This window comes from Diadema antillarum, unplaced genomic scaffold (assembly GCF_040938485.1).
Source record: "Diadema antillarum isolate AM-2024a unplaced genomic scaffold, OU_Dant_1.0 seq00000134_RagTag, whole genome shotgun sequence".
Classification (NCBI taxonomy): domain Eukaryota; kingdom Metazoa; phylum Echinodermata; class Echinoidea; order Diadematoida; family Diadematidae; genus Diadema; species Diadema antillarum.
Genome location: NW_027271211.1, coordinates 415121 through 436682, shown reverse-complemented (window position 1 = coordinate 436682; position 21562 = coordinate 415121). Strand labels below are relative to the sequence as shown.

Below are 21562 nucleotides of genomic sequence, written 5' to 3'. Positions count from 1 at the left end.
TAGACTGCTTTTAAAGGAGTCTGATGAAGAACAATTTTTTTATGGCTGAAGGTAAGTTATTCCATAAGGTGGGAGCAGCATGGCCAAAGGCATGTGTGCCCCATATTGTAGTGAATCTTGGAATTATCAGAGAACCGGAGTTGGTTGAGCGTAGAGATCTAGCAGGGATGTAACTATGGAGTAAGTCAATGTTATACTGAGGAGCAGCGCCCTGAATGCAATGGAAAGTCAGAAGTAAAATCTTTAAAATAATGCGATCTTTGACTGGTAACCAATGAAGTGATCTCATTATGTTTTTAGCAGTTTTTAACAGAACACTATTTTTTTAGAATGGTGTTATCAGGTACATGCATGTCTGGCAGACCCCTTTTCATTTGATAAAAACCCTATAAAAACTGATCACTTTCTAATCTCATAACTTTTGAAATGTTAGCGCTTAGAACTGTGTTGAACATTAGTATTTGCATCAACATAGACAGAATCTACTTTAATGAATGTGAAAAACTTGAGCTTAATTGAATAATTCCTTCATTGTGGTTACTAAAAGAGTTTAACATCCTGTTTTTTGTCTCATTTATTGCACAGGGGGTAATTTGGTGAGATTAAGTCCTCGTTTAGACCCTAACCTTCAAAGCTTCTATTCTCAGTAAGGACTTTTCCAGAGCGTATACTTTCTTTCCAATATCTAGACAGGTTGGGAAGGTGCAGTTGTATTGAGTTATACAACATTTCCAAGGTGAGTGTCTGCTATTTCAGAATCTGCCCTGAAGTAAAAATCCTTGTCCAGTGACTTTTTGTTGGTTTTGTAATGCAGGGTCACATTGATGGTTTGTTCTCTGAGTAGCAAATGTAGATGTGTGCTTTTTACACATTGTGCTGTGTAATCTGACCATAGGCAAGCTCTTTTTCCAATGACAACTCAACTAGCCTGGAACTTATATGGATGGCATAGTTTTGGTTGAGACGGGGCTTTACGTTTCCAACTGTTTGTGGGATGATGAGAAATCTCTTATAGAATATAAATGAGCACACAGTTCTTCGAGGAATTCAAAGTATATTTGATAAAAATTGGTTTTGAAATGGCTGAGATATCTAAAATCAAAGCTTCATTTTCCTTTTTATATTCCAGCCATTTCAAAACCTATAAACTTTAAATTCCTGTAATAATTACATTACTTAAAGCTCTTTAATATTTCAGAAAAGCTTTCTAAATATCTTAAAAACGTTTAAATTCAAATATCCCATCTCAACCAAAACTAAACCATCAGTTCAAATTAGATGGACTTGAAAATCTCACCTCCACTGGCGAAACACTTGTGCTCATCTTCCCCCTGGGGGGAACAGTCCGTAAGACCATCACACTCAAAGATTCCTGGTAGACAGGTGCCATCGAAACAGGTGAAGTCCCCTGCAGGGCAAGTTGGCACCGGGGGCTGTGTGGGAACATCTAGAAAATGTACCCAAGAACAAGTGAGATTGGATTGATTTGGAATGATTTGATTGAATGGACTGGATGGGGATGGATTGCATTGGATTTACATGGATTGGACTGGACTGGATTGGATCAGATTGTATTAGATGGATTAAATTGGCTTGGATTGGAATGGATTAGATTAGAATGGGTTGGATTGGACTGTATTGGACTGGACTAGACTGGTTTGGAGTGCATTGCATTGGATAGGATTTGATTGGATGGACTGCACTGGATTGCATTGCATTGGATGGAGATTGGACTGGATGGATTGGATTAGATGGGATTGGATTGGACTGGATTGGATTGAATTGATTGGATTGTATTAGATGGATTGGATGGACTGCATTAGAATGCATTTCATTGGATGGATTGGACTGGATTGGAGGGGACTGGATTGACTTGGATTGGAGTGCATTGAATTCTTATTGCATTCAATAGGATTTGATTGGATGGACTGCATGGGATTGGATTGCATTGGATGGATTGGATTGGACTGAAATGATTGGACTGTATTAGATATATTAAAGTGCATTGGATTGGATGGATTGGATTGGATTGGATTGGATTGGATTGGATTGGATTGGATTGGATTGGATTGGATTGGATTGGATTGGACTAGATTGGATTGAACTGGATTAGATGGAATTGACTGGAATTGGATGGATTAGAATGGATCAAAATGGATTGGATTGGATGGACAGGACTGGACTGAATTGAATGGATTGGATTGAATTGGACTTGATGGACTGGAATTAAATGGGTTGTATTGGAGTGCATTGGATTGCAATGGAATACACTGGATTGCATTGGATTTAGCTGGAGTCATTGAATTCTCTATCATCATCACATGCAACCTGCCACCAGGCATTATCAATATACCTGCAGACAGGAAAGCCTTGAAATACACAGAATAACGAGTTGAGAAATAGGGTGGGACAATTGTGCGTCACTGCAAAGCCTAGGGTGTGGAAAGGTAATAACCTGTTGAAGACTAGTCCAGAGTATACTTGGGCAGGTGTCTATGAGAAATGCTTGTTGTCGCAAAAATCAGCCCATCCTCAACCGGTTAATGATGACAGAACTAAAATTGTCTATATTTGGTGACTTATTTTTTCAGGTTTTTGTGGGGACCTGTCACATAAACATAAACATCAGAATACAAATGTCAATGTCATGATTGAAAAGGAATCCGGCCATCTGTCTACAAACCAAAGAAAATGATTAAACATGAAGGGATAGATGCACAGGACATTCACAGAAAGGTTAAAGTTTGAGCCAGGCTTGATATACTTGAATCTCTTCAGACAAATAGACAGATCTCTACACACCCAAATACATGTATAGACGTGTGGCAAGTTAATGTCAAGCATGCAACTCGACTTAACCCTATTCTACAACCTGTAACTGGGCTATTTGAGACCAAGTTTTTACTGAGGGGGGGGGGGTCAATTTGACCCCCCCTTCAGATCTCAGCCGCCGTTCGCTTGATCGCCGCAAAAAATTTTACCTGAAGATAGAGCCAGATGTCAACTACAAGATTACATGGTTATACTATAGAAAAATATTGGTTTTCTATTTCTAGCAAATTAATTATGCAAATTTACGCATGAAATCATATTTTCACCTATAACTCCATTAAAAAGACTGTCCTCAAGACACATCAAACTAAGTTCTTGTAAAAAATAGCACAATAAAAAATCAATTTCTTTTGTTTTTTATTGTTTTGTTAATTACTTATGTATTTTAATGTTTTTTTGACCTTTTGTTTTTTATTGTTTTTTTGCCAAAATTTGTTGCAGGCACTTTTTCATGCTTATCTACACTAGAATTGATTTATTTCAATGGTTAAAAGTTGAAATAATCTATCTTATATCAATTTAACAAAAAAACACAATTTGCATTGGATTTGCACACGATATCATAAAATTGAGCTGTTTTGGGGTTGACATGCATATGCAAAACATTACGTAACTTCAGAACGGTATACCCGGACGTCGCAAATTTGGTCTCAAAATATGCGGGAGATTTCAATGAAGAAACTCATGAAACGACGTGGCAAAATCTGTGCGCGTTGCGGAATCGTGGAGCGAAATGTCAAGGGGGGGGGTCAATTTGACCCCCCCCCCTCCCCCAGTTGGAATAGGGTTAAAAGTAAAACATAGTTTCTGGGCATTCAACTCCTATTTGTTCAACAAACATGGCATACCTTCAATTGAAACGGCCTGCACAGTCAACTGGAACCCCCGCGACCTGCCGTATGGGCCACCATAAAACTGGATGTAAAAGGTATTTGTAGGCGTGTACAGCATGTTGGGTTCGTCATGGTGATTGTACACTGAGAAGGCGTTGTCATGGTCGTCATAGTCGAGAGTGGAGCCGAAAGCCAGGAAACCCTTCCAGTCGACATCGTACTCGTCGAAACGGACTATGAAGCGGTAATCTTGCGGCCCCTGCAACAGGTAGATGATGTACGACCTCGCATCGTAGTTGTTGGGGTAGTTAGGAGACTGGATGGTGATTATCTGCGTTTCGTTCGGCTGGTAGAGCACTACGAGGAGAAAAAAACAGAGCATTTCTTTTGGTCTTCATTGTCACAAGCACTGGCATGAAGAGGCCACTCAAAAATATTTGAAGTATAAGCCAAACTGAAGATGCCTCAAAGATATGAAGACATCTGACTCATGTCTCATTGCATAATGACCAGCCAATCTCTACGATAGATAAACCTTCATGATGGTAATTACTATTTGCTATCCTTACGCTTAAAAACAAATGAGCCATACATAATGGTAAAGACATGGGGACACACGAATAGAAAGTGTGCAAAGATTGATAAAACTGAAATCAAAATCATTTGACTGGACATTTCCAGGCACTAATTTGACACACTAATTTATAAAGAAATATACTAGTAGATTATATGCACATCAGTTTTATTTGTCAGACTTAGGCAGAAAAGTGATAAAATCAGCTTTCCAGGAGACTATAGTTTCAAACACTTTCACAACATACTGCTCTAATTTTCCATATTTGCTTTTGCAAATAGTTTATTCCAAAATGTTTTCTTTCTTAAGTGTCCTGTGTCATTTCACTGTGTTATGCAATGTATTGTATTGTATTGTATTGCATTGTTATGCACTGTAATGGTACTAATATACAGTATACACCATATATTTCGCGAGTCTAAATTTTCGCGAATCGGGAATCCCCAATGATTTCGCAAGTGGTTAAATTCGCGATCGTGGATTCCTGTACTAAACGGAGATTTTCCATGTCTTTAATTCGCAAATAGCACCTGACTCGCGAAATTCCCAAAAATAAAAACCTCGCGAAATATTCGGCGTATACAGTAGTGTATTGCTTGGTAAAATGAATGATAATAACAGAAGTGACAGCGACGTTCCAGAAAGGCAGGCTTTCAAACAAGCTGGTTTAACCCATTGAAGACGAGTCCCGAGTATACTCGGGCAAGCTTCTATGGAAAATGCTTGTTGTAGCAAAATCAAACCGTCCTCAATGGGTTAAGGGGATTCAAGGATTTTCAGGACTGTTCAAAAAGCTGTTTCTGTGCTTTCTATCACTTACAATACTCATAAATAATTTAATACACCCTTTAATCACTTTTGATTCATGATTAAGATGGAGTGCATCAAATCTACACTTCTACTTTTGACCAATTTTCTTCAAGTTTCATAAAAGTTTGATTTTCACCAATGCTGCTATAAACTTCTCCCTTGGAAAACTGAAAAAACCCAGGTTAAAATGGGAAAACAAATTTTTGGTGTACAGAACTTTTTTTGAATACAACTTACACTAACTTTCATGCTTCCAAACTTTACACATGTAGAAAAAAAAATAGAATGACTCAATCAGAACACAATGAACATCTAAAATCAGCAAATTGCCTCAAAATGATTTCCCCCCTCTAGTTTTTGAGACATACTAGCAAGTACTAACTTAGCTCAGGTTCTGGGCAGGCAAGTTCGTCCGCTGTGCTGTTGATACAGTCGTAGTAAAAATCACAGACAAGGTGAGCCGGGAGACACTGGCCAGTGCCCGGGCATGAGAATTCTCCTTCTTTACACATACCTGGCAGGAATACACAGAGACAGGAAGGTACATAAAGGCAATGATTTGGCAGAATAACATATCGTCGACTGAGAACCAGAAGGGTGTAATTGCAATTTGGGGAATCAAAGAGTGTGTACAGTTCTGGTCGAGGTGAGGATTTAGCTTTTAACGTTTTGCGAGATATTCAGAAACCACTCTATGAGATGTCAAAGAGCATGCAATTCTAAAGGGTATCAAAAGTTTATTTGATGAAAATCGGTTTTGAAATGGCTGAGATATCCAAAAACAAGGTGAAACAAAGAGATCCTAATAAAGTTGTGGCATGTCGCCTTTTATCATTATCACTTTTTTGGATATCTCAGCCATTTCAGAACCAATCTTCATCAAATAAACGTTGAATCCTTTTTAAAATTACATGCTCTTTCAAATTTCATGAGAGGTTTCTCATTATCTCACTTGGAAATGTTCAAAATATGAATCCCTTACCTCAACCAGTACTGTACAGTCCCTTTAAGTTATTGGTATTGCATTTCAGAGGTTGATCTCCTCTGTATATTATAATGGCAATCTTACATCATTTTCATTTCCAGTAAAATGTTCTAAATCTAAACCACAAGGGCACTATTTTACCCGATATTTGGAACAATGCTATTAAATCTACCCACTTTGATTGAGTAAACTTTTTATTTCCTGAAAATTGACCATTGTTTTTATTCATGCTCAAAACTAAGAATATAATAACGCCTTTCTGGTTGTCAGCTGACAATATGTCTATTTGGGTACTTCTGAGATACATCCAAGATTTTCAGCATTACGGTTGCAAAGAACTGTAAAACCAGAAATTTTTTGGAAAGTTTGCAAAAAGCCATGCAAGATTCCCCAAAATTTAAATGCATGCAAAAGTTCTTTCCTACATTATACACTGAATGTCAGTGAAAATTTGCAAAAATTTCATTCCGCAAAAAAGGCTGTCAGCTCTAATTCCCGAAAATTTCATGCCCCGAATGTCTCTGGTTTGACAGTAGTAAATGTTGTCTCATCTCTCTCAAGTTGAATCATTCTTAAAGATACATTTTCTCCAAGAAGTGGGCAGCATTCTTGTCTTACTAAGGGTAAAATAATGTAAGATAATGATGTTTCATTTCAATATGCAGAACGGTTTACAGAGATATGCTGTTTTGCCAGCACACTCTAAATCGGCATACATTTGACGTTATTTGGCAAAATAATGTATGGTCAAACATGTTATAGCACACATCCAAGGAGACGAAAAAATGTAGCCATTATAGACAGGTGGCCGCTATAGACAGGTTCTTTCATATCTCTCGGAGGGAATTGTTTTTAATGGTTGTATATGGCATGTGGCCACTAAAGACAGGGAGTCACTAAGACAGGTTTGACTGTACATAATGTAGTTATCCAAGCCCCGCACATCTACATGTACTGTGATTTGGGAATTGAACACAAGTCGACATACATAAACATCTTTGCAACCTGCAAAGACTACAGAGTCGCCACCAGGTTGCTACCAAGTCTCAATACTGACCAATAAGATAATTACCCAATTCAAAGAAAACTGGCCAAAGTCACTTACAGTTGAACTCGTCATCGTGTTCGGGGCAGTCGGATCTGTAGTCACAGCGGAAGTCAGCGTGGATGCAGATGTCTGTACCCTGACACTGGTACTCACTGGAGTACGTGCCACACGTTCCTGCGGGAAAATACATCATCGACACAGATTGAGTAACGAAGTCAGAAAGACAGACAAACAGAGATAACCAATCATAAATTTAAAATTCCTCATGATCTTAAATTTCTAATTTCTAATGATACTACCCAGACACATGAATGAGGAGACACAGTTAGACACATCTAGGTTATCAACATATGACACACACAAAGACAGACAATAAGCATTCTATATGGTGTCCATGTAAGAAATAAAAGTCTTGTCATGTTACAAAGGGAGACCTTTGTACTCTCCGCGTAATCGGGTATCGCTTAAACGGGTACTCCGTTTAATTGGGTAGTAATGTCAAAATCAGTTCCAATGCACATTGAAATTACCTGATAATCGGGTTGCCTCTCCGCATAAATGGGTAAATAATTTTATCTAACTTCTACCCACATTTTATCGCAGATAAAAACTTTAAGAAATCATGAATGTCAAATTTTCCACGGCTAATCGCATTCTCTGCTTGATTTGCAAAGAAGACCGATCATTTGGGGAGTGATTAAACATGAAAACACATGTACCAGTACCGACTTGCCACACGTAAACGAACATTACACATGTAGCTGGCACTCACAACTGCATCCCTAGACAGACAGGAGTTGAACACACTTGCACTCCTCCCTTGCTCTGAAACAACATTCACAATGTGAGAAGTTTGCAACGAAAATCAGGCCATTCACCAGCTCCATAATTTTGCATTTCCCCAGTCACTTCTCGAAAAGTAACCCGAGGTTCTACGTGACTAGTGCACGCAAAGAGACATGTTCATTTCGGAAAACGCCTGCGTGTTTAATAGCGAGGAGTCTATAGTCAAACGACAAAGCTTTCTGACGACATATTTATCCATAATATTGCTCGTGACTGAGCCAGTGTAAGGTATGTAAAATGTGCATTGCAAGCACGCGTGTTAAGCATACAATGCATGTACGTACATACACATTGTGTGTGTCAATTGTGAATAAGACGTGTTCTTCTGTTAATCGCGTACTCCGCTTAATCGGGTAAGAAACGCTCTGCCCGAGCCTACCCGATTATGCGGAGAGTACTGTATAGATTTTTTCAGGAGCCTAGCAAAAAGAGACTGACAGACAGACACACAGACAAACAGACACGCAGGCAAAGAGACGTAGATAGACAAGTTACACTATTATAAAATGAAATGCTGCAAAATGGCAATACAGGTGAGGTTAAGCAGGCAGACAGAGAAGCCATTTCAAAACGACCTGAACCAATTTTTCTTGATTTTACGTCCCAAGAGATACCACAAACTGTTTACAGATTGCCTCGGTATCTATTGTATGTGGCAAGCATTTTTCATAAATTTCAAGTTTTCAAAACATGAGTTAACACACATCTATGAAAATGAAAATTTTCTCTTATTGTATATGGCGTCGTAACAGTTTTTAAGTTTGTTGATTATGTCCAATGTGTTATAACATTTCTCCGTAGGCAACATTTTGGGGTACCGTATTAATAATGGCTTTGAGGTGAATGTATATGACAAGTCTTGCTTTTTTAGCTTCCCCTCAATTTTCAACATTATTCAGTTGAAATCGTGCATCTGGGCATCACAATCTATTGTGTGATCATACTACATTTTGACATATTATCTGTAATATCTTGTCCCATAAGTAAGTTTTCACTGGTTGGTTAGTCTTTGCTCGAGGCTGATCATCATCACAAAGACTTTGCACTTTAAAGAAGAAATCCACTCCTGAATTTTATGTATTAATAAGAAAGAAAAAAAAATTCTTTGCAGAACAGTGCAAAAATGATCAAAATCTTATAAGAAATAAGGAAGTTATGACATTTTGAAATTTCAAATTTTTTTTGGAAAAACACTTCTTGACCAGACATTATGAATACTGTAAAACGAGGAATTTTCGCGTGCACTTTAATTTCGCGAATTTCGCGAGCGCCAAGATTCGCGAAATTAAAATGCACGCGAAAGTCCTTGTTTACACTATTATGCATTGAACGTCAGTGGCACTTTAACCCACGAAAATTTCATGCCACGAAAAAGGCTGCCGGTTCCAATTCGCGAAAAATTCATGCCGCGAATATATCATGTTTTACAGTATTCAAATCAGCAAGTCGATGTCGTGATCTCATAATTTCTTACGTATTTCACATACAGAAATGGAAAAAAAATCTAATATTTTGCCTGTATACATATAAAACCTGCCTTAAAACCACTCAAAATAAAAAAGAATAAATGTTAACTCTGATATATTTTGGTATGGGAATATGCTTTAACCTGTATTAGCTAAAAATAACAATTTTTCCGAATTTCATATATAACATAAATGAAAAATTGTGAGGGCATGACATCATCAATTCACTCACTTGAATATTCATAAGGACTGGTAAAGAAATGTTTTCCAAAGAAATGTGAAATTTCAAAATGTCAATTCTTCCTTCTTTCATATTCAATTTTTGTCATTTTTGGATCATTCTGTAGGGATTTTTGTTTTCTCTTTTAGTGTTTATTTATTTTGGGGTGGATTTCCTCTTTAATCAACATCAAGTGACTCACCGCGTTCTGGGTAGGTGCAGTTATATTCATCATCTCCAGTGAGGCAGTCATAGAAACCGTCACAGTAGTAATACTCTGGGATACACTCCCCATCCTCAGCACACTGGTACGCTGTGTCCTCACAGTCCGGATGGTGATGGTCTGGTAGATAGACGGAAAATAAATTGATACCGGTAAACTCTTTATGTGCCATGGTGAAAACCCCCTATGTGTCACATTATTCTGAGACAGCAAATGCGGTCAGATCTACTCTGCAGTGTCATTCATGACATCAAAGGATAGCAATTAGTTTTTACTCCATCTGGAACATCTCCCTCGTGCAGTCAATTTGGCAGGGATAAACTCTTGCCCCCGACCCCACTCAGGTGGTCATTTGTACCGCATGCACGTTCTTGACCTTTCAGGTAAGGGATATATTCCAGGGGCTCAATTCAGAGGAAAAAATCCTGAAAAATCATTGAAATAGGGGGTCTTTTGGTATTTTTCTCAAATTTTTTCAATTACGGGCACTTTGGAAATCTTAACCGAATAATCCTGAAATGGGATTTTGAATAGGGTTAGTTTCAAACCCCCCAAAGTCCGTGACAGGGGTAATTTGCTGCTTCAGAGCTCTTCCAAAAGGGTGCGATAGGGGGTTGAATCCTCATCCATTCCCATCCTTAAAGGGGGTATCTCTAAGAATCTGAATCAAGCATATGTGTACGGTTGACCGCCTGAGTTGGGGGCCAGGGGGGAGAAGAGTGGATGAAAGGACAAATCAGTGGTGGTACTCACGATCAGGATTTACGGCTACCATGGAGATATAGAAGCCCCTGGTGCCCACGTACTCCCCGCTGTGATAGGCGATGGAAACTTGATTTGCGTGGGACAACAGGATGACTGGATTGAAGCGGTAGAAGCTGTGGGCAAATGCCGTCGAATGGTTGGAGACGTCGTGGCCATCGAAAACGACCAGGAACGACTGGAGCCCGAGGTCGTAGTCCAGGAAGTCGAAGTGGATGACGGTGCCCTCGGGTCCGGAGATCTGCCAGAGTTGGTAGATGTTGGGGTCGGGCGTGTCGGGCCAGTTTGGTGAGGTGATGTTGTAGCGCTCATTCATGGCCAGGCTTACAACTTCTACATTACATACCAAAGAGCAAGCATGAGAAGATGAAACCTCAATGTTGTCATCTTTCAGCTACTGCAAAACAGGGTGTGGTGCGTGTATGGGGAGGGGGGCAGAAGAGGCTTGGATTATAGTAGACTCTTTGAAGCTAAAACTGGATCATTAAACAGGAAACATGAGAGGCATACACTAGGGATGTCGACAACAGAACTGCCACCCACAAGGATCCCATTTTTGAAGAAAAATCGTAGCAAATGATTGACAAATTGCCCTACATCATCTATCCCTTGCAATATCTAATTGCATTAACAACAACACGCTGCAAAATATCAGTAATTTGAAAAAAAACACTGTTCAGTCTGCAGCTTTGCCAATCTTTCTTCCTGATATTCCCATCAACACTTTCTGTGCCACAGACTTTGGACAGAGTGTATAATGCTTAGGGGTTGTCTGTGCCAATCAGCACTCAGAGAACACAAAGGGATGATGTACATTTTGTAAGAAAATGAAGCCTTCCCCAGTGTATGGCTAAAAAATCAAATTGTACAGTTGAAATACAATTGTACAGTACACCAAATAGACAAAATTTAACCCGTTGAGGACGAGTCCCAAGTACACTCAGACAGGATTCTATGGGAAATGTGTGTTGTAGCAAAATCAAACCATCCTCAATGGGTTAAGACTGGAGTTGGCAAACACATAATATGTAACTCCTCCCTTAAGCGTAAGAGAATACGCAATGGGAATACATAAAATTGTAATGGTACGCATTCACTTCAAACGTGGTCTTACCCGCTCCATGCCTATTCTCACAGTAGAGCTCATCTTCTCCACCCAAGCAATCGTAGTAGAAGTCACACACCCAGTAGGAGGGAATGCAGTTTCCAAAGTTGCAGCTGAACTCATCCAATGCATTGCATTCACCTGACAGTATGTGTGGGTAGAATGATAAATCAATACAGAGTAATTTCATCAACAGAGAGAGATGGAAGATGGTAAGGGTGAGAGAGAGAATATACGTTGATGATGATGTGTGTGGGATCTTACAGTTTTGGTTGATACCTGTACCTAATTTCAGGTTTCTAACATTTTCTGGTGAGATAATGAGAAACCTCTTGTGAGAAATGAAAGAGCATGTAATTCTATGAGGAATTCAACGTTTATTTGATGAAAATTGGTTTTGAAACGGCTAAGATATCCAAAAAAAGAGCGATTCTAATAAGTGTGGGACCCACACTTTATTACGATTGCTTAGTATTACTTTGTTTTTGGATGTTGCAGTCATTCCAAACCTGATTTTTGTCAAATAAACTTTGAATTCCTCTTAAAATGGTACGCTCTGTATCTCGCAAAAAGTTAAAAGCCCAATTCTCATCTCCACCAGTACTGTACCATCCCTTCAAGTGTGGGGGTTGATGCCAGTTTGGGGGGCACAGGGTGATGAGAATTCAGCCCTGTTTTGCCAAGGAGGTTTAAGAGATGGAGTTCCAGCTGGCTGTAATTATTTTCAAACAGTTGTTAGTTTTCTATTAATGTACAAAAGAATTCCACAGGTGCATTTGTGCCTTTGATGCCGGTTTGATGCGCCGTCTTGCTAAACAATCTGAAGATTCTTTTTGAGCGTTGACATAATAATGGCTATAATTTGCTTGTTGATTCATTGAATGAAATGAAATCTCACTTAATAATAAAGCATAAAACAAAAGTCAATCCCATCAAGAAATATATGCAAAAGTGTAAATCAGAGCTGTATCATGTGAAAATGTTTAAAACTGTATTCTTCGGGAAAGCCGGTTTTATAACTTTTTCACTTAATTCCGACAAATAAAACTGAAATGGAATAATCTAATAAGTATAACTCTTTATTAATAAATATATCAGATAGCAGCCGGGCATGGCCAGTCGGGTAATGTTCATTTTTATTTCATCATTTTTTGCACAATTTCTATTCGCGCATGCCCGTGTCTTTACCATCAAAATATATCACCTATGTTTTATAAGTAGGGATGGCAAAAAGTAATTACCATCACAAAGACATTTCTTCCTTAGAAAGTGGCTGGTGATTATGCAATTGTCAATTGTCTATTGTATTCCTATCTGCGCCGCAGATCCACTTTGGCACATGCTTCGAATATTTTCCAGTGGCGGCATCAAACATTGGTTCATAAATAAGGAAAAGACAAAAGACAAAAATAGGAAATAAGACAGCTGTGATTCCATTCTCTAGAACCTCCTTGGTTTTACCAGCTAGAGCCTTTCATACTAGACAGCTGTGATTCCATTCTCTAGAACCTCCTTGGTTTTACCAGCTAGAGCCTTTCATACTAGACAGCTGTGATTCCATTCTCTTGAACCTCCTTGGTTTTACCAGCTATAGCCTTTCATACTAGAGCTCCTGCGGCAAAGTCTGGGCATTGTCAGGGTTATTTTTTTTCACCCTGCATGTTAAAACAGTCTTCGCAAAATCTTGTTCGGACGTTGTCGCAGTGACTTTTGCCAAAGACTACCCTAGCATTAACCTGGCATTAACGTGGCACTGCCCTGACTATACCCTTCTATCAAAACACAACTCTGGTAACATAACTTTGATACATTCAACCCACATGAGCAACATTCCAGACAGAGAATGATTGACATGCCATGCACCAATCACATGCATGGATTGTAACCATAAGGCTGCGTTCACATAGAAGTATACTATTCGGGTATTCGGGCTCGTTTTTCGAGGGCATGCGAATAGCTTGAATCAAACGATAGGATTTCCTCACACCGGTTCACATAGGAGGGCACTATTCGAAAGTACGAATAGCTGCGAAAAGTATAGCAAAGTGGGAATCGAGCTTGTTCGATTTTCTTGCAGCGTATACCGTCTCTCGTTTATAAAATAATGACACTTTTGGTCTTGATTTGCCCTTTAGCAAAAATAGGCATGTAGACTGACATTCTGATACAGTTTCGAAATTGTTAATAATATTTGCTGGGATGTAGGAGGAAGAAATCCTCACTGCATGGGATGGTGAGTTGACGGTGCGGGTGATGGTGTATTTGGTACCCGAATAGCGAATAGCAAATAGCGGATAGCGAATAGCGAATACCGAATACTTCTATGTGAACGCAGCCTAATGATCTCTATGTAGTTGAGATCAGTGATTGTATATGCACAATCTAGAACAGTAGGCGGCGCTGGCCAGTAGGTGTGGTAGCTGCATCAGTGGTGACAACCCCCTTTGTAGAAACCTACTCATGTAAGGTTTTCTGAGTGTGTCTGTTCAAATGGTACCACTCATCCTCTCTTTTATTGGAATTTTAGAGGAATTTTGTTCTCCAGACGTTACAGTAAGGTCTGTTAAACAGGGCTTAGGGCACTTCAGAGTAAGCTAATGTGCACATGGATACAAATGACTTTTCTCTTTTCTCAGTTGGTTATATAGGCACTTTATTCTTTTTCAATGGGACATAAACGATTTAAGCTTGCCCAATGTAACAATTTATAGCAACAATATACAATTTCTGATACATCAACCATTACTTCAGGCATGACGAAACAAACCACGTAACACGACGTAACTCACCGCACACCTGGGGCCACTCATCAGAGCCATCGGGACAGTCGAAGAAGTAGTCACACGCCTGCTGTTCGGGTATGCACAGTCCATTTGCGCATTGATATTGGAATGGCGAACAGGGACCTGGCATATAAGACACACAGGCCAAGTACTGAATACTTCATATATTTCACAAGGTTTTTATTTCCATGAATTTTGGGAGCCGGGTGCCACTCACAAAATTTTTTAAAAACACACGAAAATATTAACTCTGATGCCGCCATGAATATGACATGCACAAAGACATTTCTTCCTTCATGACTGTACCCCATGATCACAAATAACCACAAGCAAAATTGTCAAGAAGTCCTGATTCGAGCAAATTTAGACTCACTAAATTTTTCAATTGACATCTCTTTTTTGTTTAAATCGGTAATACAGTACACACACCAACTTTTTTTGTACATTACATTACAAAGATCCATCAATTGCATAAGTTATCAAACTCTAGAATTGTCAAACTGTGCTCCTTTTCACTTGAATTAATTTTTTAATGCTTTGCCACATACATTGCTTTCACGGTACCCACGGTGACCTGGTAATACACAGCCCAGCTGGGACACTTGTTATCATGACTTCCACACAATCACAATATACAACATACAGTTGTACTGACAACAGAACTGGAATTGCCATTGGAACTGCAAAACCAAGGTCTCATTTCTTGAAAATGTAATGACAGCAATTCTTGGTGGAATATTTTCAGATGACAGTTTCTTGAAGATAGCAACAGCCAATCACGAAGCAGGACTGCTGTTATTACACTATGACACTAACTGCCATAAGATCACAGGAACTTTCATGATATAATGAGCCCAGACGAGGCCGTGCTTGATGCAGATATGATGCACACACAAATTTTTCACTATTTCACTCCAGTTCTTAAATTGCACACAAGTCTGAGTACCTGCTGTTGAGGTAATTTTTCTGCTACGCCTACACATGCTACCTTCACTTGCTTATTGTGTTTACTGATTTCATATCATTTTCGGGACTCTTTCACACAACCTTTACTGTGCTGCTCAGGGGTACTCAAAGATCACAAAGGGCAAAATTATCTCAATCAACCTACCTATATCATAGCAGCCCACTTCATCCTCGCCTTCTGAGCAGTCTGCTATACCATTGCAATGCCTGTGTTCAAACAGACACTCGCCGTTCCTGCACTCAAACTGATATTCTCTGCAGGCGGATGCTGGAGTAGGGTTAAAAGAATGACAGATACAATGAAATCCAGTGATCACGAGCTTCTCAAACCAGCTAATTCTCCCATAGATTCAGTGCAAGGCAATCACAGCCCCCCCCCCCCCCCCTGCACTTATAGGCAGCAGGTTAACTCTTCCTGCTCCAGGCACTTTGGACAGTGTGCAAAATACCGAGTTGTCTGTGCTAATCAACACTCAATGCACACAAACAGTTCATATCATGTACATATCTGGACAGGTGAAGATGTGCCTGGAAGTCTTGCTTATCCATAAATCTACCCTTGTCATGCATTCTCCATATTGATTGGGAGATGTTTGGCAAATTTCTATTTGTGTGACTGAGAAACAATATACTTTACATCCAAGGTTTGGCATCGGCAACAGAGTTTCCACATGCCAGACTTCACTGATTGAAATTAAGGACTATCAAACCCAAATATAATCTCACCAGTGGGATTGTTGGGGGTTATTCTGAACTTGGGGAAAAGACAGGTTCAAGCAGTGTCACCATAACCAAAATAAATCAGTAGATAACAACTTACAGCATACAATATATTTTTTATACTAGTTCCAATATAATATATAGTCTTAATATAAGGGGGGATTGAAGCCATGAACAATAAAGCAGATTTAGTGAATACACAAAATTTAGTGAAATATATGTATGTTAAGTGAAGTTTGATGGAATTAGGACAAACTGCTCAAAATTTATAAATTTCTAAATTTGTGATCAAATCACATGCGGCCATTGCTGGATGGGAAGGCTACAACAGTTCAGGATGTTACAATAGTACAATGATACAATGAATCATAAAGCTGAAAAAATCTATGTGGAATAAACGTACAAATCAAGAAGGATAGCAGGGGAGGGGGACTTTTATGAATACATTTTATTTAATATTTTCAAGCTGTTGCTTCCAAAAGACATAGGCCTAGTAATTTCCGTAGACTCAATACAGAGACACCTTGCTCCTACAAGGAACGGGATAGAGTTGCAAACTCACCGCATCCATGCTCATCCTCCCCATTGGAGGGGCAGTCATGGTAACCATCACACCGGTAGCTCTCTGGGATGCAGGTCTGTCCATCGACACACGCCCACTGGTTGGCCGCACATGTCACAGGAGGAATGGCTACCATGCACCACAAGTAAACAAAAAGAAAAGAATTATGGTTTCCACACATTGTTCATGAATCATTGACAATGGATACTACCAAATTTAAGTTCTCTCCTTCCAAACTTCTGATTTGAAATAGAGATATCATTGATATTTTTTTCATTTTTCCAGGGCCCTGTTTTATGAAGAGTTAAAATTGATTATATAGTTGATTTCAACTGCAAGTCTATGGCAGCCTGTGTGATAAGGAAATTTAAAATCGATTTTAACTTTTGATAAAATAGGGTCCAGCTTTGACACTGTCTTCTGGGCACTAAATATCCATAAAGATGCCAATATTAGGAGTCTCTCTTCATAAGGGAAACTTTGTATCTTAGACTGAGTTGACCTCTACAGCATGAAAAGAATCACATCACCTGTAATTACTTTCCTAACAGATGTTTTCCAAAGGTGCATATTTTCTTGCAAACCCAACTCCTCCGAAAATAAAACTCTCCAGATAGACATCTACCAATGAGTCCAAATGCAAATTAACCTTCACAAACACACTACCTTGCATTCTAATATATTCTGCAAATAAATGAAAAAAGGATATATATCTTGAAGGTACTGCAGTCTGTCTACATTACTCAATATGACTCAAACATGACTCCTGGGTTAAGCATTCCATAGTTACCTTAAGCACAAAAATATGACTGACGTACTCAGACCTGTGCATCATTTGTATACTAAACCAATGTGACACCAGCCCTTAATGAGCTTCACTTTTTGCTTAAGGGGATGGTAAAGTATTGGTTGAGATGGAAGATTCAGATTTTAATTTTTTGCAAGACAATCACAAATACTTATGAAATATTTGTGAGCATACAATTCTAAGAGGAATTAAAAGCATACAAAAATCAGTTTTGAAATGGCTGAGATATCCAATAAACAAAGTAAGAGAAATGGTCCCAATAAACACCTTTTATTACAGTAGGAGCTCTTAGTTTATGGATATCTCACCCATTTCAAAACCAATTTTTATCAAATAAACTTCTGAATTCCTCTTAGAATTGTATGCTCTTTCATATTTCATAAAAAGTTGGGGACCTGAAGCCCCATCTCAACCAAAACTATACCATCCCTTTAAGAGCTCTCCACTTTTCCATTGGGGGAATTCTCACCCCCAGCCGTGTATGCTGACACAGTAGCCTGGAACCCTTCACCGGGCTCAATCCCAGCTCTAAAAGTCACCCAAACCTCGCTTGCGGGTATGTAGACTCTCATCGGTACGTCCCTCGCGTGGTAGATTGCCAGCGTGGAGGAGAAATTTGATGGGTCCAGGCCAGCACCGAAAATCAGCACGGCCAAATCGTTGACGGAGAAGAAGTTAAAGTCGAACAAGATGTGGTAGGCGGGGTCAGTGACCGCGAAAGAGTAGTGGAAATCACTGAAATTGCCAGGGTAAGGATCGGGGTAAAGGGGCGAAGTGAATTCCAGCGTCTGCTGAGGACTGAAGGTCCGATCCTCTGTTAGATTGGGAAAGAATAAGGCAGCCAATATTTCACGGCAGATACATGTACAGTGCATGTAGTGTTTCTTTCAAACTGTACAATTCATAGTGGTTAACCAAAGCAAGTGGTACTTTAATGCTGTCATCTGTATTTTTGCATAATTCTTTACATAAATCTATGTGCCATCACACACACACACACACAAAATAATAACATGGTAGCACACTGGCAACTCTTGCTTCATGCTCCTTTGTCACCGTACTTTAAAGGGATCGTACAGTTTTGGTTGAGACCTAATTTCAGGTTTCTAACATTTTTTTTTGTGAGATAATGAGAAACCTCTTTTGAAATATGAAAGAGCATGCAATTCTATGAGGAATTCAACATTTGATGAAAATTGGTTTTGAAATGGCTGAGATATAAAAACAAGGCAATCGCCAAATTGTGTCTCGCCCATTCGCGTACAAGGAATTAATATTTTTTATAACTCCCAGAAGTTAATTGACCTGCTTATGACCTTTGACCTTGTGGTGACCTTCAACACCCTAAGGGACATTTACCATCCAAGTTTGGTCATAAACGGACAAAGGGATCAAAAGTAATGAGCCATAATCGAAACGCGCCATAAAAACTTAACATTGGGCCCTAAAAGTTTGTTGACCCCTTTCTGTGACCTTTGACCTTGTGATGACCTTTAACTCCCCAAGGGACATCTACCGTCCAAGTATGGTCACAAACGGACATAGGGATCAAAAGTTATGAGCCACAATCAAAACGCGCCCTAAAACATAACATTGGGCCCTAAAAGTTTGCTGACCCCTGTCTGTGACCTTTGACCTTGTGACGACCTTCACCTCCCCAAGGGACATCTTTCATCCAAGTTTGGTCACAAACGGACAAAGGGATCAAAAGTTATGAGCCATAAACGAAATGCGCCATAAAAACTTAACATTGGGCCCTAAAAGTTCGTTGACCCCTGTCTGCAACCTTTGACCTTGTGGTTACCTTCAACTTCTCATGAGACATCATCTCTCACCATCACCCAAGTTTGATTGCCATTGTAGCAACATGTGCTGAGTTACGTGTGATAAGAGAGTCTTGCAAGTAAACTTTAACGTATGACCTCAAATGACCTTTGACCTTATCATGTGACCTCTTACGGCACCATAACATGAAGGTACCCCCAGTGCATCCATCATCCAAGTTTGATTGCCATTGTAGCAACATGTGTCGAGTTACATGTGATAAGAGAGTCTTGCAAGTAAACTTTAACGTATGACCTCAAATGACCTTTGACCTTATCCTGTGACCTCCAATGGCACCATTACATGAAGGTACCCCTAGTGCATCTATGACCCAAGTTAGGTTGTAATCCAAGCAACTTATGTGAAGTTATTCGTCAAAAGAGAGTCTTGCAGGTAAACTTTAACATAGAAAAGAGTCTTGCACATACTCTTTAATATATGACCTCAAAATGACCTTTGACATCATCACATGACCTCTGACAACACCATAACATGAAGATACCCCTAGAGCTTCTATCACCCAAGTGTGGCTGCCATTGCTGCAACAGTTGCCAAGTTATGCATCATAAGAGAGTCTTGCAGGTAAACTTTAACATTTGTGACGGACGACGGACGACGGACGGACGACGGACGACGGACGGACGACGGACGGACGACGGACGACGGACGGACGACGGACGGACGACGGACGGACGCCATTTGGATCCCTTAGTCTCGCCTTCACCTCCGGTGGGCGAGACAAAAAAGAGCGATTCTAATAAAGTGTGGGACCCACACTTTATTACAATCGCTTTGTTTTACTTTGTTTTTGGATGTTTCATTCATTCCAAACCCGATTTTCATCAAATAAACTTTGAATTCCTCTTAAAATGGTATGCTCTGTACAATATCATAAGTGTTTTCTTGGTATCTTGCAAAAAGTTAAAAGCCAAATTCTCATCTCCACCAATACTGTACTATCCCTTTAAGGTAAAACCAGATTTGTGACGTGCAAGTGGGCACACTGGCACCAAGATGTCAGCCTCATCGTTGGCTAAATTTGGACATGTGATCAAAATTGCCTGAATGTCAGTATAACCCTAGCTGCAGCCTATTTCAGAAGGTACTCAGTGTCAACAAGTGACTAATGATATTCTACAGTAGACCCTGGACCTTTCCATTGCTAAATTTAGGAACGAGAAAAAAACATATCTTCCTCATATTGTTCTAAAACTTTTCTGTGACAGCCAGCTTCACAGAACAAAAAAAAAACAAAACAAAAACAAAAAAAAAAGAAACAAACTGCTAAGGTGTGAAATCAGCAAATAACCAATCAGAATGAAATAGAGATATGCCAAATGTTGGATTAACATTATGTTTTCGTGAATTTGGAAGTACGACAATTTCCAGTGTGGATGACTTAAATGCGAATGAGAGTTACACACACATATTAAATAAAAAATAGGTATTATAACCATACATGGAAAAGCAATGGATTTTCCATCATTGAGATAATAAACACTTCATTGTAAATAGGGAGCACCTATTTGTTGGTTTTTAACTTCATGAATATCAGTACACTCATGAAATTTGTGAAAATTTTAACACCACAAAATATTCAAGTATGGCACACACCATGCTTTGTCAATGTAATCCATTGAACTCTTTCCGTTTGAATATTACAGAAGTTATCTCCTGGGAAGTTCACTTTCAAGAACAATCTTGAGTACATTGTACAGTATAATGGGCCAAGTTACGCGAGTAAGAGTATTAAGGAGCTTCACATATTTCTTTCTTCCAGTCTGTAATGATGAAGAGGCTTGAAATGTGGACTGACCAATAGCGGGCATCTCTATACTGCAGAATATCATTTGGTACATTTAATTCTCTGTGTGCTTTAAGTGCCAATTGACACAGATAAACCCATAGCACTGTACACACTGTCCAAAGTCCCCGGCATAGAAAGTGTTAAGCAATGTCAGTGATGAGGGACTGATTACTTCATACCACCTTGTCATTTTATAGGTATGTAAACCAAGTTATCTCCAGGGCTTGTCTATCTCAATACTACAAAAGTGCAAACTTTTGCACAATATCAAATTTCACACCTGGCCAATTTCCATGAATTTGATTTGTTTCACATTTTCAAGCATGGTTTCCATACATACTATAACATTCCACCCCCCCCCCCCCCCCCCAAAAAAAAAAAAAAAAAA

The 21562-nt window shown here is 39.3% G+C and overlaps 1 protein-coding gene across 1 annotated transcript in view; it reads right to left on the bottom strand.

The window, feature by feature from the left end:
- The window catches only part of LOC139727503 (uncharacterized), a 102046-nt gene that overhangs the window by 46702 nt on the left and 33782 nt on the right, over positions 1-21562 (bottom strand). Inside the window, exons 21-31 of the mRNA XM_071638477.1 lie at positions 18013-18357; positions 16736-16864; positions 15599-15721; positions 14494-14610; positions 11704-11845; positions 10591-10922; positions 9817-9957; positions 7140-7256; positions 5432-5563; positions 3681-4022; positions 1298-1447 (exon numbers count right to left, since the gene is read on the bottom strand). Coding sequence (XP_071494578.1) covers positions 1298-1447; positions 3681-4022; positions 5432-5563; positions 7140-7256; positions 9817-9957; positions 10591-10922; positions 11704-11845; positions 14494-14610; positions 15599-15721; positions 16736-16864; positions 18013-18357 — 2070 coding nt within the window. The remainder of the gene's footprint in view (positions 1-1297; positions 1448-3680; positions 4023-5431; positions 5564-7139; positions 7257-9816; positions 9958-10590; positions 10923-11703; positions 11846-14493; positions 14611-15598; positions 15722-16735; positions 16865-18012; positions 18358-21562) is intronic.